At 44.9% G+C, this 25,580-nt stretch overlaps 1 protein-coding gene across 1 annotated transcript; it reads left to right on the forward strand.

Moving 5' to 3' along the window:
• The first annotated feature begins 10,995 nt into the window (after nt 1–10,995).
• Nucleotides 10,996–15,682, forward strand: FABP7 (fatty acid binding protein 7). Its single transcript, XM_084827428.1, has 4 exons — nt 10,996–11,073; nt 12,707–12,879; nt 14,066–14,167; nt 15,417–15,682. Exons 1-4 carry the CDS (start codon nt 11,001–11,003, stop codon nt 15,465–15,467), a joined length of 399 nt encoding a protein of 132 aa, XP_084683554.1. The 5' UTR covers nt 10,996–11,000; the 3' UTR covers nt 15,468–15,682.
• Nucleotides 15,683–25,580: the final 9,898 nt, after the last annotated feature.

The following is a 25,580-nucleotide window of genomic DNA, read 5'->3' on the forward strand; positions in this document are numbered from 1 at the left end:
GCTTATGGGTTGCTGGTCAACAGCTGGTTGGCCACTGTGTGAGCAGAATGCTGGACTAGGTGGACCCTTGGTCTGATCCAGCATGGCTCTTCTTATGTTCTTGTAGTCATGTTTTCTCATCAAAAAGAGTTCTCATCAAAAGCCAGGATTTCTCTAGATTCCTCCAACTACAGAAGAATCCATAGCTCACTGCTTGTTAGTTCTGTCATATGAAGAACTAATCATCTATCTATCTATCTATCTATCTATCTATCTATCTATCTATCTATCTATCTATCACATTTATATCCCACCTTTTTTCCTCCTTAAGGAACCCAAGGTGGCATACATAATTCCCCTCCTCTCCATTTTATCCTCACAACAACAACCCTGTGGGGTATGCTGGACTGAGAGTCTGGGACTGGCCCAAAGTCACCCAGTGAGCTTCCATGGCCGAGTGGGGACTAGAACCCGGATCTGCCGGCTCCCATTCCAACACTCTAGCCACTACACTACACTGGCTCTCCCAAGACATATGTAATTAGGGCTGTGCATGGACCCCCCGATCTGCTTCAGGGGATGCTTTGGGGTTTCCAAGAGGGGCTTGATTCACTTTGGGCTGATTCAGGGTCCCGACCCACTTTGGCCTCTGGAGCTGAAGCAGGATTCAGTAGGGTTGGCGGAGAATTTCTCCCTGAAACTTCGGGGGGCCGAGCGCCAACGTGTTCGGCCCCCCGAACACGTTTCGGGGAGAAATTCTCTGCACCCCCCCCCCCACTTACCTTTCCCGAATGTCCCTCCTGGCGGCGGTTCGTCGGGTCTTCGTCAGGGGCAGGGGCGGCAGCCAATCTTTCGACCGGCTGCTGCCGCCGCCATTCCAATAAAACTAAAAAAAACCCCACGCCCCCGTGATAGGCTACGCGACGATTAACGTAGCCTATCACGGCTAGATTTGCAAAGTCAGCTGTGATAGGCTACGTAAATAGTCACGTAGCCTATCACGGGTGACTTAAAAAAAAAAAAAAAGTGCGTACGGCTAATGGCGGCCCCCATAGGGAGCCACCATTCACGTTCCTTATTTGGTCGCTGTAGTCTACGTAAAGATTACGTAGACTACGGCGAAAATAAGGGCAACGCTATAAGGAAGCCTCCCCCCCCCCGGCCTGAACTTCGGGGGGAGAGCAGCGAAGCGCCTCCCCCCCACCATGAAGCAAGCTGCGAGACCAGGTAAGTGGCTTTCGTGCACCCCTAGGATTCGGACATCCGAATTCCGCTTCGCCCCCAGTGCACCGTCCGGCCCCCAGCTCCTTCCCTGGGCCGTCTGGACATTCACCACCAGGCCGTCTTGTTCCAGGGGGAGCTGCCACTCCCGAACCTCCACCACTGGAGACGCTGCTGGGGAGGAGCTCCTGTCGGAGAAGCAGCTGCCAGCTCCTGGCCCCCTGGCTACAGGCCAGCAGCCGTCTTATTGTTCCGGGGAAAGAGCCATTTTAAAAATGGCGACTCCCAGTATTTCCAGAAATAGATCCTGCAGCATCTATTCCTGGAAATACAGGGAGTTGACATTTTAAAAATGGCTCCCCGCGCAACAACAAGACGGCTGCCGGCGCGTGTTCAGAGGACCCCGGCAAGGAGCTGGGGGCTGGGCAGCAGCAATGTGGCTGGGCTGGGCTTCCAGATCATGGCGAAGTGCACCAAAGTGCTTCAGACTGACCCTCCGCCTCACCTTGGAGGCGGCCCAAAACAGCCCAAAGAGCCCCGCTTCGACTCAGAGCTGTGGCTTTGGGCCAAAGAGGTGCACAGCCCTATATGTAACCTATGTAAGTGATGAGTCCCCATGGAGTCCATACACCAGAGACTGCTCCCCAAGGGATAGGTTGACAATTTCAAGAGAGCTGTAGGAGGAAGAGAGTTCTAAGGGCCAAATTACACGTTACATTAATTGCATACAGCTGAGCCAGGTAGTTTTATTTCCTTTAATGTAACTGCACATGGTCCCAATTGGGATCAGGACCAGTGCACAATGGGAGCATTAAACATTCCCCCTCCCCCAATCCCCCCCATGTTTTTTTTTTTTTTAAAGAAGCCTCCAAACAACCCACTCTGATAAAAAACAGTCCAGGTTCAGATGACAGGCTAACCCACCATGAGTTGTTTCAGAAAACAACCCATCATGGGTTGGTGTGTTGTGCAGACTCTGTCATTGACTGGATTCAGACGATGACGGGGATAAAAGAAGCCATCATGGCTTCTCACCCTGCCCCCATGCATGCCACACACACAACTGGGATTTGCATAATTACCCATGATGCGGTGCCGTTGTGGTGTTGTCCAAACGCAGTGCACGGCAGGGGTGGGGTGGTTTCTTCCCCACACCACAACCCATGGCTTGTAGTAGGGGCTGTGGCGTTGGAAAGAAGCAACCTCTGCCACACACCACACCAGGTTCGGATGACCCGGCAACCTGCACTGCATCATGGGTAATTATGCAAATCGTGGCTGCGCGCACAACATGCATGGCAGCAGGGGACGAAACCATGATGGCTTCTTTGAGCCCTGTGATCATCCAAACACAGCCATAGTTTCTTTCTCCTCCGTTGTCTTCCAGCTTAAATTGTGATCCACTTTTGAGGAGTTTTGAAAATTTAACCTGAGATGCCATGATTGCGGGTCTGGTGTGTCTGGTTAAAAAGAAGTCTCAGGGAGCAAGAGCTGGAATTCTGGAAAGATCGCTGCCTGAGAGCCTAGAAAGCCATGGCTGGCTAAGGTAAATAATGCTGTGCTAGATGGAGCATGGATCTGACTCAGTATAAGGCAGCTCTTTATATTCAGCCTCGGTTTTCCATGTTAAAAAGTTCAACCTGTGATGTATATGGGACCTCTGCCAGTGGAGCCTCCTTGGCTTCCTCCAGGGAGTCGGGTTTGGCCTCCAAAATTTTACACGAAGACCAACGATTTTTACACAAAATTTTACACAAAGACTAGTAGCTTTACTAGTGGGAGCGCTAGATGCTTGTGAAGTCAAACTGAACATAATTGCGGGTGCAGTCCGATGCATATTTATTCCCTATATTCTGTGTAGGGAATGCTGGGAATTGTGGGACTTTTTTTCTGTCTAAACATGCATAGAACTGCACCTTGAGACTCCCCTAAATTATTTGTTTCCTCTGTTGAAATTTAGGTTGGTTGACAGCAGCCCATCTATAAACCAAATCTCACTCATTGTTTTCTGCGACTCACCTTAGGTAGTCAGCTTATCTTTATGGGCAGGATCAGCTCTCTGCTTAGATAATGGGAGGCCTACAATCACTTCAGTCAAGGACATGTTTCCGTACCTCACTCAGAAGACTCCCAGAGCTTTCCGAAATATATAATTTTGGGAAGAGTCTTAAAAGTATCATGATCCCCAAATGCAACTCTTCTTTGTAATAGTTCTACAACTAACTGGCTTATTGAGTTGTGGATCAGGCTCTAATTGGGCTAAATAGTATACCTGTGAAAAGCAAGTACAAATATTCAGGTAGTGCTGCAAGAAAACAGAATAGAACTAGCAGAGGCACAGTGACAGTACTGGATACTGCCGAAGATCACAGGTTCAGATCTGCTGCCCTGGGAGGGAGGAGAGAGACCCGCACAGCAAGATGTCACTGGAGCAAAACTACCGTACTCATATTGCTGGTTGATGGATATGTCCCTCCTGCCCAAGTCTGGCTTTTGCTCACTTAGTTGAGACAATCCACATATCAGTTGCATTCTGTGAATCAGAGGAATAGCCCACATGTCTCTGTGTGGACAATGAAGATAATCTGAGAGGGGATTTTCCCCCACTTCCAATGTTTCAGGGGCAACACAGCCACTGATATTAAGATATTATCTTCTAGCCTTTTATGTCTGTGGAATTTCACCTGGGCCATGGAATTTCACCAAGTCAGATGCTTAAGCAAACATGCTTTGGAGTGGGCCATTTCCAAACAGGTTTGGGGAGCTTATCTTAAGCGGCAAGATTAAGACAGAATTCTGCAGCTATTTCTCTCTTTCTAGAAATGGATCATTTTTAGATAACAGCAGATGGTGGCAACCAGCCAAATTAACATGGGGGAGGCAAGGCTGGATGGGATCAAGGGGGCTGAGCAAAATTAGGACCATCCTTGACGAGGTATGCCTAGGGTGGCCACTTACACATGGCCAAAAGAAGAAGAAATGTATTACAAAAAAAAAAGAGGACAAAAGGACATAGGTTTACATAAAATTCCCTTATTTAAACTTATATGTATAGATGCAAATTTAGAAACAACTGCTCTAGTTTAAACAGAAATATAATGCATCTCACCATAGTGGGGAAGTCTGTGACCAGGTGGCCTCATTCTGCTGTCGAGGTGCTAACTGTTGATGGGCAATGTCCAGATCCCTGCCCTCCTTTCTTATAGGTCTTGATCTTTAAAATGGACTTGGACCAGAAAGTCTTTCCAATAGGGGATGGTACTCTTTAAAGTAGGATGTATGGCCACACTATGAGACAGTTACTTAATCAATGTTATTGGTCCATGCGTCAGTCACTCTAACCAACCATCTCATCGCTCTTTCTCATATGTTTTCCTTTTCCAGGAAGTTCATAGCCATGGATTGAACCTGGGCCCCCATTTTTCCTGAATTGGTGCTGTTCCACTGTACTCCAGCTACAGCTTCAATACTTGGGTGCGACACACATGCCTGGGAAGTTAGGGGTGGGGAGAAGGGGAGCTAAGCTATTGGGAAATGATAGAGATCCCATCATGAGCCTTTCTTTTGGCTGTGTGGTTAGAGCACTTCTCTCCAAATCACCTTGTTTATAGGTCTTCTGTCTTTCCTGTTCCCCATCTAAAATCATTGTTGCCTACGGGACTCCCAAAAAGGTAGGCCTTACCTTCTGGTGCCCCAGTCAGAGGAGTGGGAATCAAACCCACTTCTCCTGTTTCCCATTGCCTTGTTCTCCCCCACTCCACCCACTACCTATTGTGAGAATTGCAGCTAAGCTCAGAGGGAACAGGGAAGTCTGAGGGGGTTGCCAGATGACATCAGTGTCCCTGCTTCTAAAAAAAATGCTGATACTGCATTCCTGTGAGCGCTGGCTCCACCACACCACTGTATGAACTTTCTGTGTGTTGTTCTCAACATTGTGTCAAATCATTGCTCCCCAAAGCAGGACACCAGCCCGCCCCTTGGGAGGCCCGTGGGTCCTACCTACAACAAGGCTATGAAATATTCTGACTGGTATGATAGGAATGCGAAGAGAAAACTCCCTGGAAAAGACCCTGATGCTGGGAAAGATTGAAGGCAAAAGGAGAAGGGGACGGCAGAGGATGAGATGGCTAGATAGCATCACCGATGCAAAGAATATGAACTTGAGCACACTCTGGGAGAGAGCAGAGGACAGGAAGGCCTGGCGTGCTATGGCCCATGGGGTCACGAAGAGTCGAACACGACTTGACGACTTAACGACTGAACAACAACAATGATAGGAATGGCACTCCCTTCATCTCTGTATTGCCCTGGCTCTATCAGCGGAATACTTCTAGATGGTGTTTGGACTGCAAAAGAATTGGACCTCTCTCCGAGGGGAGCCCTTAGAGCATGTGGGTGCAGCTGTGAGTTGGCCTCCTAGCTATTAGGCCATGGAAGGTTCTGGGAGGTGTGCATGGGTTCTTCCTAAGAGCAGGCACATGCATTGTGTATGGGAAGAGGAGTAAAGTGGGTTCTGTGATGTTGTCATCATGTCCTTGCCATTGCATGCTTTGATGGATGCCTTCCTTACGTGACTAGTGTGAGGGCATCGTTGGTGTGTATCCTGCTATGGCTGGAACAGCCTCAGCCCTGCGGCCAACTATGGGGCAAATCCATTTAGCAAAGTCAGCGGGCAGGCTAAAGGTCAAAGCACAGTTAGAAAGCAGGCAAAAGGTCAAGAGCACTGTATTACCACAAAAAAAGAAGTCCAAAAGCAGGGTCTTATCAGGGACCAGTGGTCAGCAGCACAAGAGACCAGTCCAAACAGTAACAAGGTCAAGGAACCAAGTTGTCATGGTACTGGAAGGTGAAATAAGGTTGTTGTTCCAGTGGCTTGCAGGTCACACCTGAAAGCCTGTATAGCCAGTCTTCCAGTTCAAGCTGTTAGTCTAAGGTCCAGAGCTTCCTTACTGCTGAGGAGACCCTTGCTCTTGCTCTTTACTTTTGAGGATCCTGGTTGTTTGGGGCCTTGAGGCACACATGTTTGCCTCCAAGTAGTGGCCTGTGCCTACACCATCTGGTGCTGGTGCTCTCTCAGGCTTGGCAGTTGCTCAGCCTCCTCCTCTGGCACCATGGATTAGGCACATTTCTCAAGGACCCTGTCCATGGGTACCTCAGAGTTCACCACTGTTGAACGGCCTGGTGTAGCTTTCCTACAGATGCTGAAGGGGCCTGGGGCAGCACTAGCACCCGGCGGGTTCCACATGGTTCTCAGGCTCTACAATGTAAGGCTCTTCATCTGAAGAGTCATCCTGAGTCTGGGCCAGGCAGGACAGTGTGAAGCATTGTGACTGATGGGCTGTAGGAGAATTGCTAGAGATGCTGTGGGAGTGGATGCTTTATCTCTTGTTTCTAACTTTCTACTGGTATTGTTTTGTGTTCTGTTTTGCTGCTGAGAATGCATAGCTGCCCTACTATGTTACACAAGCGAAATCGAAAGGCTAACATAGCTGTGGCTTAGCAGCTGCCAGCGTAGCATGGCCATAGAATTGGCCTGACCATCACAGAAAGATCTTGTTTCCAGAGTAGGGTAGCCATTTCACATTGCCAAAGACAGGAAATGCATCACCAAAAATAGGACAAAAGAGGATGCCAATCTGAATAATATTTACATACACTAATTTATATGTGTAAATGCAAATTTAGAAATAATAACTGTAATGTAAATAGAAATACAATACACCTCACCATAGTGGAGAACACTGAGCAGGTGACCTGTGTGCCAGCTCAATCTGCTCTCCAGGTGTTAACTGTTGATGAGCAACTTCACGGCCCCTGTGCTTTCTTTTTCTGGTTCTTTATACCAGACTTTGACAGGGTGCCCCTTCAAATACAGGAGACCTTCAAATATAGGACTGCCCTCTGACAGCTCTTCAAACAAAGGACTGCCCTCTGTAAAGTAGGACACCTGTCCACCCTAAATCATTCATCATGATTTTCCATTTAGCTGTCTGGTATGGAGTTCAAGAGTTGGGGGAACAGCTGAATATTGTGATTTTGTAACTGTATGATAAAAACCAAAACAAATAAGAGCATGCAAATGCCAGTAATGTTGATAAAGTTCTTAAAGTAAGCAATGGCACAGAGTACAACATTTGTCTCTCCCACACGATGAGATCAACTACCTTAAAATGCAGGATGTAACTTATGGGATACCTGCTACTGCATATGCTTCTCTAGTTTTCTTGATTTTCTTGGGCTATTTGAAGAAGACGCTACCAGATTTAGTATCATAGAATACCATGTCAGCATCTAAAGAACATATCGAGGTGGATGGGACAGACCATCTAACATACTGCCACGGTGGCTGCCTTGTTGTTCAGTCATTAAGTCGTGTCCGACACTTCATGACCCCATGGACCATAGCATGCCAGGCCTTCCTGTCCTCCGCTCTCTCCCAGAGTGTGCTCAAATTCATATTCATTGCATCAGTGATGCTATCTAGCCATCTCATCCTCTGCCGTCCCCTTCTCCTTTTGCCTTCAATCTTTCCCAGCATCAGGGTCTTTTCCAGGGAGTTTTCTCTTCACATTAGGTGGCCAAAATATTTGAGCTTCAGCTTCAGTAGCTGTCCTTCCAATGAGCAGTCAGGGTTGATTTCTTTTAGGATTGACTGATTTGACCTCCTTGCAGTCCAGGGGACTCATAAGAGTCTTCTCCAGCACCACAGTTCAAAGGCATCAATTCTTCGGCGCTCAGCCTTCCTTATAGTCTAGCTCTCACAGCCATACATTGCTACTGGGAAAACCATAGCTTTGATTATATGAACCTTTGTCGGCAAGGTGATGTCTCTGCTTCTTACTATGCTGTCTAGGTTTGTCATAGCTTTCCTCCCAAGGAGCAAGCGTATTTTAATTTCATGGCTACAGTCACCATCTGCAGTGATCTTGGAGCCCAAGAAAATAAAATCTGTCACTGCTTCCATTTCTTCCCCTTCTAGATGCCAGGAAGTGATGGGGCCAGATGCCATGATCTTAGTTTTTTTAATGTTGAGTTTCAAACCAGCTTTTGCACTCTCCACTTTCACCCTCAACAAGAGGGTCTTTAGATCCTCTCCGCTTTCTGCTATTAGGGTGGTATCTTCTGCGTATCTGAGGTTGTTGATAATTCTCCCGGCAATCTTAATTCCGACCTGTGATTCATCCAACCCGGCGTTTCTCATGATGTACTCTGCATATACATTAAATAAGCAGGGCGACAATATACCGCCTTGTCATACTCCTTTCCCAATTTTGAACCAATCGGTTGTTCTATGTCCGGTTCTTACTGTTGCTTCTTGACCCTCGTACAGGTTTCTCAGGAGACAGGTAAGGTGGTCTGGTACTCCCATCTCTTTAAGAATTTGCCACAGTTTGTTGTGATCCACACAATCAAAGGCTTTAGCATAGTCAATGAAGCAGAAATAGACATTTTTCTGGAATTCTCTTGCTTTCTCCATGATCCAGCGAATGTTGGCGATTTGATCTCTAGTTCCTCTGCCTCTTCGAAACCCAGCTTGTACTTCCGGTAGTTCTCGGTTCACATACTGCTGAAGCCTAGCTTGTAAGATTTTGAGCATAATCTTGCTGGCATGTGAAATGAGTGCAATTGTACGGTAGTTTGAACACTCTTTGGCGTTGCCCTTCTTTGGAATTGGAATGTAAACTGACCTTTTCCAGTCTTGCGGCCATTGTTGAGTGTTCCAAATTTGTTGGCATATTGAGTGCAGCACTTTAACAGCATCATCTTTTAGGATTGTAAATAGCTCAGCTGGAATACTGTCATCTCCGCTAGCTTTGTTGTTAGTAGTGCTTCCTAAGGCCCACTTGACTTCACTTTCTAGGATGTCCGGCTCAAGTTCAGTGACCGCACTATCATGGCTATCAGGGACATTCAGATCTTTCCTGTATAGTTCTTCTGTGTATTCTTGCCACCTCTTCTTAATCTCATCTGCTTCTGTTAGGTCCCTGCCTTCTTTGTCCTTTATCATGCCCGTCTTTGCACAAAACGTTCCCTTGAGATCTCCGATTTTCTTGAAAAGACCTCTAGTCTTTCCCATTCTATTGTTTTCCTCGATTTCTCTGCATTGTTCATTTAAGAAGGCCTTCTTGTCTCTCCTTGCTATTCTCTGGAACTCTGCATTCAGTTGGATATATCTTCCCCTTTCTCCCTTGCTTTTCACTTCCCTTCTTTCCTCAGTTACTTGTAAAGCCTCATCAGACAGCCACTTGGCTTTCTTGCATTTCTTTTTCTTTGGGATGGATTGAGTTGCTGCCTCCTGAACCATGTTACGGACCTCCGTCCATAGTTCCTCAGGCACTCTGTCTATCAGGTCTAATCCCTGAAATCTATTCCTCACCTCCACTGTATATTCATAAGGGACATGATTTAGGTCATACCTGAAAGGTTTAGTGGTTTTCCCTACGTTCTTCAATTTAAGCCGAAATTTTGCAAGAAGCAGCTCATGATCTGAGCCACAGTCAGCTCCAGGTCTTGTTTTTACTGACTTTTGATGGAGCTTCTCCATCTTTGGCTGCAAAGTACATAATCAATCTGGTTTCGATATTGACCATCTGGTGATGTCCATGTGTAGAGTCGCCTCTTGTGCTTTTGGAAAAGAGTGTTTGCTATGATCAGTGTGTTCTCTTGGCAAAACTCTATTAGCCTTTGTCTTGCTTCATTTTGTACACCAAGGCCACGCTTGCCTGTTATCCTGGTTATTTCTTGACTTCCTTCCTTAGCATTCCAATCCCCTATGAAAGACAGTCAGTTTTAACAAGTCACAAACCTTTGGGCCTGTTTCTGTTCACAGTCACAAGACAAAACATATTGTGCACACTCCATTAAGTAGCATTGTTGTAACTATGGTGAAGCACTTTATTAAATACAATATCTTGTTTTCTTCTTAAACATTCTCCATTTTCTTTGGGGAAAGGGTACGTCCATAGATGGTGTCTCCATAAGCAAGATTCAGTATGTAATATATGTATTACATATAATATATATTATATATTACTATATATTACTATATTTAATATATAGTAATATATAATATATATTATATATTACTATACTACTATATAGTAATATAGTAATATATAATATATATTACTATATATTAAATATAATATAGAATTATATATAATGTAGTATATGTATTCAGTATGTACCTATTGATATCTTTCACTCCCTTTTGGGGGGTGGGGTGTATCTGTGAATGCTTTTTTCTTCTTCTTTATACTTTGCTGTTCTTTGGAGATAAGGGGTTAAAGCTTGGGGGGGGGGTTACAAGGGGATTAAGAGTCCAGTGTCTTTTAAACATTGTCACCAGCAGTTTCCGCAGAAATGAATCTGAATGTCTTATTGTGCGGCTGTCCTTTTGAGGCTGCAATGTCCCTTGCCAAGTTTTCAAACAGAACTTTAAAGACCCTCACACATTTTTACATTCTCCTCACTCACAGCAAAGCCTCTTCTTCTCCCTCCTCTAAATTTCCTGGGCTGAATAAGATGGTTAGTCCAACCAGCTCTGTTGACACAGTGGCCTGATCCAATCATCAGACAGAAAATCCCCCCCCCCCCGCAACCCTGTGCCTCAAAGCTGCAACTGGAAGTCCTGGGAGGAGTCTGTAATTGAAGTTATTTGGGGGATTGCATGCCTCTTTTCTCAGTAAAGAAGGGGTTGAGCTGGAGTGAACATACAGGATTTAATACAGTACTAGGAATAGTAACAACTATACTTGCACCAGCTTCGATTCAGCTGTCTGTCTCATCCAGCAGTTAAGATGGTTGATGCATTTTGTGCTACCTGGAAGTTGATTGACAGCCAGAACTTTGATGAGTACATGAAGGGACTAGGTATGTAGAAGACGCTGCTTTAAAAAGTTGTCCTGTCAGTGGCAGAATCTACACTTGTAATGTTTGACCATTTTTCCTTAGCACAGTTCAGGTCAGAGAGTTTGGGATTTTGAAAGGATGCATTTGCGTGCGGTCAGGCTAGTAATACTGACTAAAAAAAAGAACAATGTTAATATTTTAAGATGAAACAAGTACTATAATTTAGACCTGAATGAGCTAATCCACGACCTAGTTCATCCAAACTGCTTACATTTAAGTGGATACAGATTGGGAGCCTAAAAATGCTTGTGAGGAAGTAAGTGTCATTAAAACTTACGTGACTTAGACTAAGAGTCTCATCCTAAGCATGCTCGCTTGGAAGTGAGGTTTATTTAAACCAAGTGGACTTGCTTGAAAGTAAATATATTTAGCATTGGGATATAAATGTACTTCGGATTAGATTGACAGTGTTCTTTAAATGGTTGTTACTTCTAAATAAATATTCTCAGGAATTATAGCCTCACAATATGATGTTAAATGTACTTACTTCAAAGTTCCATTGAAAATAAATGGACTGAAATAGCCTCAGTTTAAATCTGATCATAACTGAATTGAAAAGCCAATTAATTCTCTAACAGTATAAGAGAAATCGTTTTGGAAGGGGAATGATTTCTGTGAGTTTAGATAGGAAGTGCCTGAGGAGCACTGAGAAAGTGCATTGCTCAAGTTTGTACAGCTCTATCATTTATGGGATATAAATGTCATCTCTTGCAATAACAAAGGCCGGTACAAATCAGGGCTATACAAGAGTAAAATATAATCTGTGTCAGTAAACATGTAGCCGTCAGCCAGTAGACAAGATAACTATATGCAGCACTTATGGCTCTATATCTTCATTATTACAATTTGGTGAGTTATTTAGATTGCAATCCTATGCACGTTTAGACAGAAAAAAAAGTCCTACAACTCCCAGCATCCCTTCAGCCAGCCATGCTTGCTGGGGTATGCTGGGAATTGTAGGACTTCTTTCTGTCTAAGCATGCATAGGATTGCACCCTTATGCAGTATTGGAAGAGAGGGAATCTCTGTGTAAATAGAAAAATGAACATTTCATTGAAATGTAGACAATTCATGTGGTCTTCTTATCCTTTGAATGTTTACTTGCAATTAAGTCCCATTAAGTTCAACTGATTTTTTCTCCTGTATAACTGAGCAGAAGACTGCAGCCTTAAAATTCTTACATTTGTTATAATAATTTTATCATGATTTGGGGTTGGATCCAGATTTCTCTGCCCTCTTCTTCTCATGGCAGCCCTCCAGTCCCTGAAAATGCTACACAGAGTCAGAAGACCCTGCTGAATGGGGTGAACTCTGGTGTTGGGGGGACAGGGGGTCCTCAAAAATCAAGTGGAGGTCAGATCCTGGATCCAACCCCTGGTGTTAGTACTTTGTGCAGTGCTGATTTTGTTAACTCTTGAACATGCCATGGCAACCCCCCCCCCCATGGGATGTGAATAAAATAAATAAGCAGAAAAAAATGTTTCTTAGGTGAAATGTTATTTGACTAGGCAAGTTTTTCTCCTTACATTTAACCTTCAGAATCCAATATATTAAAAAATCCAGTTACATTCCTTTAATTAAAAAAAATTCTTAGGAGTTGGCTTTGCTACTCGCCAAGTGGGAAATGTTACTAAACCAACTGTGATCATCTGCAAGGAGGGAGACAGAATGGTGATCAAGACCCAGAGCACCTTCAAGAACACAGAAATCAGCTTTAAACTGGGAGAGGAATTTGATGAAACTACTGCAGATGATAGGAACTGCAAAGTAAGCAAGAAAAAGCTCGTGTGCTTTTTATTTTATTTTATTTTAAGCTGATCTTTCCAGAGTCTACAGGAAAGAAAAAGAACGTAGTCGTTTGCCTGTTGTCTCTGAAGGGAACACTAAGTAATTTTAAACAAAAGTAATAACTTTTGACTTCAACTTATTCTGCAAACTATGAAGGTGGAGGGTTTTATTAATTTGGTTTACAATTTAAGTTATGACACTAAGGGCACAACCCTATGCAGGTTTAGACAGAAAAAAGTCCTAGAACTCCAGGCATTCCCCAGCCAGCCATGCTGAGGAATGCTGGGAGTTGTAGGGCTTTTTTCTGTCTAAACCTGCATAGGATTGCACCCTAAGCATACCTCCTTGGAAGTTCTATACAAACTAATGGGACTTGGCTCTAAATAAAGACATTTAGGATAGAGATGTTAATCTGTGATCATATGCTTGTCTCATCTTCCCAGGGCCTCTGGACGTGGCCACGTCATTACCCCCTCTGAATGTCAGAGGACTTTGGCCATAGGAGGTGGGCATAGTGTGCCAGAAGAACATCCTTGGATTATGTCCCGTTCCATTGCTGTTTCTAGAAAAGTCCAGAATCTGCTGGATAATAGTGGGTCCTGCTTCTGCCCTGACCACAGCCCACGTTTCTGGGCTGGATCGTGCTAGACCCGTAACTCCACCTTAGTATTTAGCTGCATGACTTAAATTGAAATATTTCTATTAAACATGGAATCCAATTCACTGAAGTATGTAAAGGGTTCCTACACCAGGTCAAATATGAAATCTTGTTGGATATAATGGAAATAAAATACATTTTATGAATTATACAATATAAATACATATTGAGCTGTATCCAATGTCAGCCTAACTTAAGTCCCATTCATTTCAATTGGTCTACTCTAAGTAGGTCTAACATTGGATACAACCCATTTGTACAAGATAAAATTTATTTTATTTTAACCAACTACACATGTAAGGATCAATTTAGCTTTTATATTAGCTTTTATAGTTGAGGTATTTGAAACGTAGTTTGCTTGAAACTAATCTACACTACTTCAGACTGCTATTGATAATCAATGGATTTTGAAAGTGTTGCATGATGCTAAGAATTATTTGTGTAATCGTCATGATACATCATGCCATTTTAAGTGAAATCATTTGGGTGTGTGTTTTGTGCCCACAGTCAGTGGTGACCATGGATGGAGATAAATTAGTTCACGTACAGAAATGGGATGGAAAAGAAACAAACTTTGTAAGAGAAATTAAAGATGGTAAAATGGTCATGGTAAGTAAAGTTTCTTGAGCTTATATATGCTCATGTTGGATTTATTATGTCTCAAACATATTGACAGAGCATTTTTTTTTCTGTACTGAGCAATTATAATTTCAAAAGAACATGTTTAGAAGTAGAAACGTCTCTAGTTCCACTGTTCATGATAAAGCATAGTGATAATGATTTTAATGGGTTAAAATACAATCTTTTATGTACAGCCATCTTAGCTGGGAATATTTTAATGCAACCACATTAATTCAGCCTTGATTGGGAATGTTCTAATGCAATTTCATTCCTCTTCCAGCAATCCCATATTGCAGAAAATCTTGTATTGACAGAAAAATGTCTTGTCTTCTTTGGACATCAAATGAATGAGATTTCTCAACATACACCCCTTAGTTTCCCTTGAAACTTACATTTTGTTCCCTATCTTCTATCAAAGCTGAAACCTTCATTGGTTCATAGAAAGTTCTGCATTGTTTCTTAGCCCTTGGTAAATGTTTCTTTACTAGAACATCATCATGCAATTGTCTAATGAAATGTGTTGATGAAATAAGTAATAATGTAGTACACAGTAGTACACTGATGATACATTTTTATAAGGTAAAAGGATAACCATAAATAGATAAATGTTCATATGCCACTTTAAAAGATTTGTAAAACATGAGAGGGGCAAGGCTGGCAGTTCAACCAGAATTCAAATTGCTGGAACAAAGGCATACAAGCAGTGGAGGCTGGTGATTCTGATGTCAGTGGGGCAATGAATCTGCTCTGGGTTTCTGTCAGAACCACTCAGAACTTTAAAGGAGCTATCCAAGGTGCAGAGCTGCCCCACTGGCACTGGAGTCACCAGCCTCAACTGCATACAAGGCAACTTGCAAATTCAGACCCAAACTGCAGGTGATGAATCTCTTGCAACTATTGTTAAAATGTTACATCTGTCTTTACACTTATGACTGCTGCACAGGCTTGTCAGGCTAGATATGAAAATTCCAGCTTGTTCTGGGCAATAAATGCTAAAGATTGTAGAGTAGGCTATAGCACAATAGATATTGAGCACTCTTTCAGCTGATAATGCTTGCTGTGTTGGCAGTCTTTATTTAGTGGAACGATACTGCAGAAACTTTGTGGCCAATTCCAAATTTCTCAACGAAGTCTAAATTCCACAACTACGGCTTGTTGAAAAAAATTCAAGGTCCTTTGCATTATGGCCAAGGGATGATACTCATCCTAATTGATCCATTTCTCATTTACTTTGCAGACCCTCACCTTTGGTGATATTGTTGCTGTTCGCCAGTATGAAAAAGCATAGAATTTGACAGTCTTTTGTCTGAGTTTTTAATAATTCTGGATGAAATGAAGAACTGTCCTCAGTTCACCATCTCTGAAATGAACATTGCTGACAATGAAGAAAAAACAAGGGCTAGTTTGTTAACTGTATGCCATCAAATTGGCAAATTCTTGCTCTGTAAATTGCCACAAGTAAAATTTTGCAATAAAGCTCTGAAACTCTTGCTTATCTCCTTCAAAGTTTGTCTATAATGTTGAACATTTTATAACATTCTAATGAAACTGGAACCAAGGTATTCTTATGACTTTATACTAATGGTGCAGTAGTTCGGTGAAAACAATTTTAGTAGGATAGTCTGTTTACTCAGTATTTAATCATAGTAAGGGGCAAACTATATGTTATGCATTCTTCCCCTACATTTTTTCTCACATATCTACACATTCTCTCATGTGAACACCTACATGTTTTCTGTCACCCCCACACACATTCTTCATAAACTATAAACTATATGTTATGCATTCTTCCTACATTTTTTCTCACATATCTACACATTCTCTCATGTGAACACCTACATGTTTTCTGTCACCCCCACACACATTCTTCATAAACTATAAACTATATGTTATGCATTCTTCCTACATTTTTTCTCACATATCTACACATTCTCTCATGTGAACACCTACATGTTTTCTGTCACCCCCACACACATTCTTCATCTTTCATATACATACCAATCCCTTAACCTTAGTCTTCCTCACCCTTATCCCCACTCCTGCATGAACTTGCTTCCTCCCTGCAGCATTCTGCCCCTTTTTACTTGTTGGTGGCAGCAGCCATGTTGAGGGCAGCAGCAGTGCTGGCGTCTATGGCCTCTTCTGCTTGATGTCTCCAATGGGACATCAGTTGGGAAGAACTGGGAAGGCTATGGTCACACTGCTTGAGCTCTTCAGGAAGAGTTTCTCCAGCATCCTCCTGCCTGACAGCAGTGGAAGAAAAGACATGGGCAGGCCAAAGCCAGGATATCCTTAACAGATGGACATTCAACCAGTCCCAGACCTGGTGAGATTAAGAGAGTCCTATGTGTCTTTGCTGAGAGAAAGCTTGCCCTCATCCAAGGCAATGAGCTCTCCTAGTGGACATAGAGCAAATAATATCTGCTGTTGCTAAGGATATTCTTCATAGCATGGGTAAAAAAAAAATGGATGTGCAGTCCTTAGCCACAGTAGTTTTGGGGAAACTGCTTGACATATATCTAATTTTTTCATGGGTAAAGATGCTCTACCATTGGTAGACGCTCTTTCCTAGCCTGCCCAAGCTCTCACTTTTCCTACTCTTAGGGTCCATACGTGAGCACATCCATTTAGAAATAGGTTCATAGTGGATTTACTATGTTGCCGAGATCCCAAATCTTGTGATAGCATGCACCCAATGCTGCCCTTGTGCTAGTGAGACTGATCACTAGCACAGTGGGTAGCTAACACTTGATAGCACAACCAGAAACTAGCTCAAACTAGTGCTTCCAGAATGGGACAAGTCTGTAGAGCTCATGGAAGTAGGGATGTACGAAAGTCACTTACCTTTCCGCGGATTATGTTGATGGGGGGGGAGGCATTCCGTCCCTCCCCCCGGAATCCTCGACGGTGGGGGAGGCGATTCATTCCTCCCTCGCGGAATCCTCTGCAGCCGGCTGTGCTCCGCGGCAGCTCCGCAGAGCAGCCGGCCAGGCCCAGCCAGGCCAGAGCCGTCCACAGCCGGATTTCCGGCCGCAGAGGGCTCTGGGAAAAAAAACAAACAAAAAAACAAAAATAAAGGGGAACGCAAATAGCGTAGTGGGCGCTATTTGCGTCCCTTTTTGATTCACCGTTTTAGCCTACGTAAATATTTACATAGGCTAAAACGGCGAATCAAAAAGGGACGCAAATAGCGCCCGCTACGCTATTTGCGTTCCTCTTTATTTTTGCCGTCATAGTCTACATAAATATTTACGTAGACTAAGACGGCCAAAAATAAGGAATGCCTGCCATTTGCGTACGCGGTTTTTTTTTTTAAACCCAGCCATGATAGGCTACGTAAATCTTTACATAGCCTATCACGTCGTTTTTAAAAAAAATTATTTAAACCCAGCCATGATAGGCTACGTAAATCTTTACGTAGCCTATCATGTCTTTTTTTTTTTTTTTACAAGACTGCAAATGGCGGCGGCAGCCGGTCGGAAGACCAGCCGCCGCTGCCCGGAAGATCCACCCCAGGTAAGTCTTGTCCCGGGGGGGATCCGGTGGGGGCGGGGGGGCAGGCCGTTCCGCCACGGAGTTCGGGGGGCCGAATGCACTGGCATTTGGCCTCACCGAGATCCGTGGCGGAATTCTCTGACATCCCTACATGGAAGGGAGTTCCGCTGACATGTCCCATTCCAGAAGCGCTAATTTGGGCTAGTTCCCAGTTGCATTATAACATGCTAGCTTCCGGTCATGCTAGTGGTCATTCCTGTTAGCGCAACATGATTGGCGCTGGCAGACTGCCCATAATTTGGTGTAAAATCCAAGGTGCCTCCAAGATAGGGGTGTACACAGAAGACAAGATTCAGTTTGGATCCTGCTTTGGCATTTCAGATAGTGGGTCAAGTCAAGTTGGACTGCTTGAGGCACAACCTGCTTCACCTTAGGTTTGAAACAGAACCTCACTTCAGAAAGTCCAAACCTTCACGTATCTCTCCACTGACTATCACAGGGTAATCAACTAAGGGAGATAGACAGACAGACAGACAGATCTTATTTTAAAAAGAATTTGATGAAATTTGCTGGCATGGTAGCTGCTTCTGAATGGACAGAGCCTGCCAAATTTTAGACAAATAGGTACAGCAGCCTTTCCCAACCTGATGTTTTGGACTATAACTTGCAACAGTCCTGACCATTGGCCATGCTGGCTTGGGCTGATAGGAACTGAAATCTAAAACATCTGGAGGGTCCCAGAATGTGGAAGGCTGAGGTATAGGATTGTTTATGCTAGATGCCTTTAAAGCTATTTTGGTCAATTTGTATGAACATGACATACATGGTAGTAGAGGTGTCCATAGGTAAGTTGCCTGAAAAAATTCAGAAGAATATATGCAGGGGTTAGGTGGTTGTTGTTGTTGTTGTTGAGTCATTAAGTCGTGTATGGTAAATGAAAATCAGTTTAAGATCTGTTTTCAGGGGACAGGGGGAGAGAAGAACCCATTGCAAATTACTACGACAATCCTGTTTCATCTTTGGATGATAGTTTATTGTGTAATATTACATTATACATTAGGAGTGCCTATGCACACTATAACAAAGTCTGTGTGTAACAGACACATAACACACACAAGAACAGAGACATAGGCAAAACTGTTATTGTGCAATCATCCTGCCTCATTCATGAGATTTTACAGGGGGCCCAGACAACATTGTCTTCAGTTTGCAACCCTCTTGTGTTTTCCCACCACTTCTTTTTTTCTTATCAGAAAAGAACAGTTAAGGAGGACAAGACAGAATAGCTGCTGCACACAGTATTTTCACTGGTAGCATTAGGAGTCCTGTCTGGAAGTACCCATAGTAAGATAGACACAGAATGAAACTACATTATAACTCGCTCACAGATACAAATGACACTAAATTTAAATCAAGTCTATGGAACTAGGGCCAGAATGGTGTGTGTGTGTGAGAGAGAGCGAGAGAGCAAGAAGGGACATGACTTACCTACTAAAACATACACAAGACAGAACAGACACAAACAGATAAGTCAGATAAGACAGAGAAATCAGGAGAGAGAAATCCTATCCTAGAATCCTTTTCGAAATCCATTCCTACTTTTTAAAAATCTTTCTGTTGTTTGCGACTGGTCTGGATACAGGGATTCACACAAGCCAAAACCAAACACCAACAACTACTCCACCAAACTCTTTCACCATTACTCCTGTGACAGAAGAACTAGCAAAGCCCTAGTTGCTCAGTTTTGACATATTAATTCAATGTCCCTCCCAAAGCCATTGTGATTGGAGAGAGCCCTGGTGAAGTCAATTCCTGTTTTGATGCTAGAGCTGTCAATCACAAAACACACCTCCTCTTCTCCCCCTGGCATTTTCTTTTTTATGAAGAGCTTGTGGAGGGGGCAGGGGGTGTAGCAATTCTCAGCTGTCTTCTCCCACACTTTTGTGTCTCTCTGAACCTCCAAAGCAGGTCAGAAGCTTTTGGGGCAGGCCAGCTCAGGTTGGTCCACTTCAGAGAAAGCCCACTTGTCCTTTGGATGAAGCCCAAATCTCTCCAAAGAGCCCCATTTCAGTTCTGGATTCAGGCCTTGTCTGAATCAAATGCACACTCCTACTCCAAGGTTTGATCATTGCTTCCTCATAGCTCATGGTGGTGAATATTTAGAAGACCCTGTTTCTAAAAAGATTTGGCAACCCCTGCCCCCCCCCCACAAAACCCTTCATGAGAACAGTCTCCTTCAACATTCATAAGAACCTCCTGACAACTGTAGTTCTTTTTATTCAGCAAAAGGCATACTTTGGGAAGCTGAAATAGAATGGCCACGAAACATTAAAGAAATTCAATGGATTAATAAAATATGTATTTGCTAAACTATCTTATATTCTTATTTTAAAGAGTGAGAAAAAGTAAGTTACATAGTGCTGCATTTACAACTATGAAAGAAGCACAGTTGATCTTTTATTTATTTATTTAAAATATTTCTTGGCCGCCTTTCAGGGCAGAAGCCCTCCCAAGGCGGCTTACAGCAATATAATACATAAAAATAGTTAAAATATTAAAAATGATAAAAACATAAAAATAAAAGCAACAATAAAACCAGCAACAATAAACAATTAAACCAGCAACAATAAACAATTAAACCAGCAACAAAAATACCAGCAACCAGCAGTAATAGATAAGACAGAGTCAGATAGACACAGGACTGTCCACTCTGCACTGCTGGACTGGTGAGAGAAAAGAACTGAGGGGAGAGGATTGTTTCACCGTTTACAGCTGGCTGGTTGCTTGCTGCCTGCAAACCCACCCCCCATCTCCCAGTATCCTGCCTTGTGTCGGCCTGCGCTGACTGCAGAGTGGATGGGAACACCTGCCGAAGTCTTCTCCAGCCAACCGGAGCAGAGTGCTATCTCTGAGCCTTGAGACCTCCAGGCATCGTGGAGACTTGCAAACTGCCCTGCTACGAGGTGGCGGGCCGCCACCGAAGGGGGCGACACCAAAGGGGGTGCGCGCCTTTAGTTTGCCCCTTCAGTTTGCCGCAAGGGCGAGGGTGCCTTCCATCTTCTCTTCCTTTTGGATTACTTGCATCCTGGTCATCTATTGATTGCCTGTATTGTGTGAAGTGAGGTGTGTGAAGTGAGGTGTCCCTGAGTGAGAGCAGGGACCCTCTGCGAACAGCAGTTCTTCTTAGGTTACTGTTGCCCACCCTGGGTGAGACACAGGGGATAGAGGCTTCATATCCCACAACTACTTCTCTCTCTGCCCAGGGTGGGAGCCTGTGGTAGCTTGAAGTGGAGCTTGCCCTGGGTGAGAGCCAGGGGGTGGGGGGAGAACTGCTTCGCCACCTTCCAGGTGAGATAGAATGAGCATGAGCCAATGGAAGATGGTTACATGGCTAGGAAATAGCACTTTACTTGTTCTCTGCTTTATTTGGTTGATTAACAAGCCTGATGTCCTGTGACCAGCGGCTGGTTACAACCACAATTACAAACTGTGACTGTATTAGTTTGGTTGGGAGTGATGGTTGGATGAGTGGAATGTATGAGTTGAATGGTTGATTGATTGTATATTTGAATGGTGGGTGGCTGTGGAGAGTGTGTGGGTATTTTACGGCAGTAAGGATGTGCCTATGAGACTCTAATGTGGGGACCCATGGAGGAGGAACCACTATTCCAGTGACCTGGGACAGAAGGTGATACAGCAGGAGGAGGGGGTTGGGACATCAAAGTAGAATGGGCCAATGTAGCTGGTAGCTCTTCCACCGTGCCCTCTTGTGTTGCGGTGCTGCTATTTAATGCCAGATCAGTCTGCAATAAGACCGCACTCATTCACGATTTAATCGTGGATGAGAGGGCCAACCTGGTGTGTATCACTGAGACCTGGGTGGGTGAGCTGGGTAGAGTCAACCTGACTCAGCTCTGCTCACCTGGGTACTCAATGCAGTACCAACATAGATTGGAGGGCAGAGGGGAGTTGCCGTGGTTCATAGAACTTCCATCTCTATCATAGGGAATGTCAGAGAATTCCGCCACGGATCTCGGTGAGTCCGAATGCCAGTGCATTCGGCCCCCTGAAATCTGTGGCGGAACGGCCTGCCACCCCCCCGCGGATCCCCCCCAGGACGAGACTTACCTGGGGCAGATGTTCCGGGCGGCGGCAGCTCCGGCGGCGGCTGGTCTTCCAAATGGCCGCCGCCGCCACCATTTGCAGTCTTGTCTTGTAAAAAAAAAAAGACATGATAGGCTATGTAAAGATTTACGTAGCCTATCATGGCTGGGTTAAACCCCCCCCCCAAAAACCACGTATGCAAATGGCGGCGGCTACAGCCGCCGCCATTTGCATTCCTTATTTTTGGCCGTCTTAGTCTAAGTAAATATTTATGTAGACTATGACGGCAAAAATAAAGGGGAATGCAAATAGCGTAGCGGGCGCTATTTGTGTCCCTTTTTGATTCGCCATCATAGTCTACGTAAATATTTACGTAGACTAAGATGGCCAAAAATAAAGAATGCAAATGGTGGTGGCCATAGCCGCCGCCATTTGTGTACCTTTTTTTTTTTTTTTTTTTACCCAGAGCCCTCCGCGGCCGGAAATCCGGCTGCGGACGGCTCTGGCCTGGGCCTGGCCGGCTGCTCCGCAGAGCTGCCGTGGAGCACAGCCGGCCGTGGAGGATTCCGGGGGGGAGGAACAGATCACCTCCCCCCCTGTCGAGGATTCCGGAGGGAGGGACGGAATGCCTCCCCCCCCACCATCAACATAATCTGTGGAAAGGTAAGTGACTTTCATACATCCCTACTCCATCACCAGGAGACCACTCCACCTTGGAGCAGGCCTTGAGGGGATGCACCTGGTGTTGGCCCATAGACACATATTGGGGATGCTGCTGATGTACCACCCACCCTGCTGCCCAGCATCCTCCCTGACTGAGCTGGCAGAGGCAGTCGCAAGTGTGGTGTTGGAGGAACCCAGGATGGTGGTTCTGGGTGACTTCAACTTCCATGCTGAGGCTGTCTCCGGAGTTCCAGCTCAGGACTTCATGGCCTCCATGACAACCATGGGGCCATCTCAGTATGTCATCGGCCCAACACATGAAGCAGGGCACACCCTTGATTTGGTTTTTGCTCCAACTTGTGAGATGGGTAGTCTGAAGATTGGGGGGTTCCAAGTAACCTCATTGTCATGGTCAGACCATTTCCTGGTGAGATTTGAACTTATGGCATTACTCTCCTCCCACGGGGGTGGGGGACCTATTCGGATGGTCTGCCCTAGGAGATTGATGGAATCCAATGGATTTCTGAATGCTCTTTCCCAGTGGAGAGAGCTGGTGATCCAGCCGAGGCCCTAGCCTTACTGTGGAACATGATTGCACTTGAGTGCCCTCTCCGGCACTGTGGAGCCCGTTCTGTCCCTGGTATACCGGGGAGCTGCAGTCAATGAAACAGGCTGGACGTTGGCTGGAGCGCAAATGGCGCAAGACTCGAAGTGAAGACGTCCAAGCATGCTCTAGAGTGCATAATCGTGCCTATTGCGTGGAAGTGCGTGCAGCAAAGGTTTATTTTGCTGCCTCCATTGCATCCGCAAGTAGCCATCCAGCGGAGCACTTCCGGGTGGTCCAGCAGTTGTTAACATCTTCCCCAGTAAATGGGGCCCTGGTCCCGTCGAGGACCTGCTGTGACTTTTTTGCATCACACTTTGAGGACAAAATCACTTGTTGCCGCAGCAACCTTGATGCTGTTTTTAGTGCAGTACCAGTCAAGGTGTCTGATGCCACCATCTGCCTCATCTTGTGGGATCAGTTCCAGTTGTCACGGCCTGATGATGTGGACAAGATGCTTGCAATAATGTGGCCGACCACGTGCCCTCTTGATCCCTGTCCCTCCTGCCTAATAAAAGCTAGCCAAAGGGGTATGACTGGGTGGGTCCAGGGAGTGATAAATGCTTCCCTACAGGAAGGGGTGGTCCCTGCTGTCCTTAAGGAGGCAGTAGTGTGGCCACTCCTGAAGAAGCCCACCCTAGACCCAACGGTATTAGACAACTACCGCCCAGTCGCAAATACCCCTTTTCTAGGGAAGGTACTTGAGAGGGTTGTGGTGAACCAATTGCAGGCACTCTTGGAGGATACTGATTATCTAGACCCATTTCAGTCTGGGTTTCATTCTGGTTACGGGACTGAATCAGCCTTGGTCACCCTGATGGATGACCTTCATCGAGAGAGGGACAGGGGGAGTGCAACCCTGTTAATTCTGCTCGAACTCTCATTGGCTTTTACCATTGACCATGATATCCTCCTGGATCGACTCCATGGGATGGGTATTGGAGGCACTGTGCTACAGTGGTTCCGGTCCTACCTATGGGGCCGATTTCGGAGAGTAACATTGGGTTACTGTTCCTCAGCCCCTTGGTAATTGAGCTATGGGGTGCCGCAGGGTACCATCCTGTCCCCAATGTTGTTTAACATCTATATGAAGCCACTAGGAGCAGTCATTAGGGGATTTGGAGCTAAATGCCATCAGTATGCTGATGACACGCAGCTCTATCTCCCTGTGACATCTGAATCAGGAGAGGCTCTACAAGTCCTGAATCAGTGCTTAAATTAAGTAATGGGCTGGATGAGGGCCAAGAAACTGAAGCTGAATCCTGGCAAGATGGAAGCCCTGTGGGTGAGTGGTTCCTGCATACAGGAGATAGGCTCATTGCCTGTTCTGGATGGGGTTGCACTCCCTCTGAAAGATCAGGTCCGTAGTCTGGGGGTACTTCTAGATCCATCGTTGCTGGAGGCCCAAGTGGTCACGGCAGCTCGGAGTGCCTTTTACCAGCTTCGGCTGGTTCGCCAGCTACGGCCTCCCCTGGACAGGGATAGCTTGACCATGGTGGTACAGGCATTAGTAACCTCAAGACTGGATTACTGCAATGCGCTCTATGTGGGGCTGCCCTTAAGGCTAGTCCGGAAGCTGGAGCTAGTGCATAATGCAGCAGCTCGGCTGTTGTTGGGAGCTGCCCCTTTTCAGCGTGTAACTCCTTTGCTGAGGGAACTGCACTGGTTGCCTATTCGCTACCGGGCCAGGTTTAAGGTATTAGTACTAGTGTACAAAGCCCTAAACAACTTGGGACCAGGATACCTGAGAGAGCGCCTCCTTCCCTAACCAACCTGCCTGGTCACAGAGGTCATCAGAAGGCATGTTCCTGGTGGTTCCACATGGACCTATGGCCAGGTTGGAGTCCACCAGGAGAACAGCCTTCAGTGTGGTGGCCCCTTCCTGTGGAATTCCCTGCCTTTAGAGGTCAGGCAGGCACCAACATTGTGTTCCTTCCGGCGCCTCCTGAAGATGTTGTTCTTTCAAGAGACCTTCCTTGCATGACCAGCCGTGGTTTGTTGAACTCCACTTCGTTGGGATTTGACTTTTTAAAAAATGTTTTAACTTTTTTAACTCTTTTAACCATTGTTTTATTCATATCCTGTTGTTCACTGCTCCGAAATCTTCTGATGAGGAGCGGTATATAAATATTGTAAATAAATAAAATAAAATAAATAATAGCAACAATAGCAGTCAAATCACAAGAAGGCCAAGGCAAAATAATATGTTTTCAAGGCCTTCTTAAAAATTTGTAATGAAGGACCATAGTGGACCTCCAATGGCAGCTATCATTAGGTTGTGGCATAAAGACACCATTCATTACCGTAGTTGATGGTTCTTTCCTTCCACACATAATTCAGGGGCTGATTTCTGGAGAAAATGCATGACTCCTTCTAACTTCACATAGTATTAGCAATCCTCAGTACTTCAGGGAAACATCTTTTTGATTGGATGAAGTATTATACTTATAAAACCAAGACTGAGACGAAACAGTCACCATGACACTTTGGTATTGCTGCAGTCCAGATAGAATCAAAGGGTATTTCCAGAGAGAT

This window comes from Heloderma suspectum, chromosome 1 (assembly GCF_057233095.1).
Source record: "Heloderma suspectum isolate Gila_16-S chromosome 1, 16-S_ref, whole genome shotgun sequence".
NCBI lineage: Eukaryota > Metazoa > Chordata > Lepidosauria > Squamata > Helodermatidae > Heloderma > Heloderma suspectum.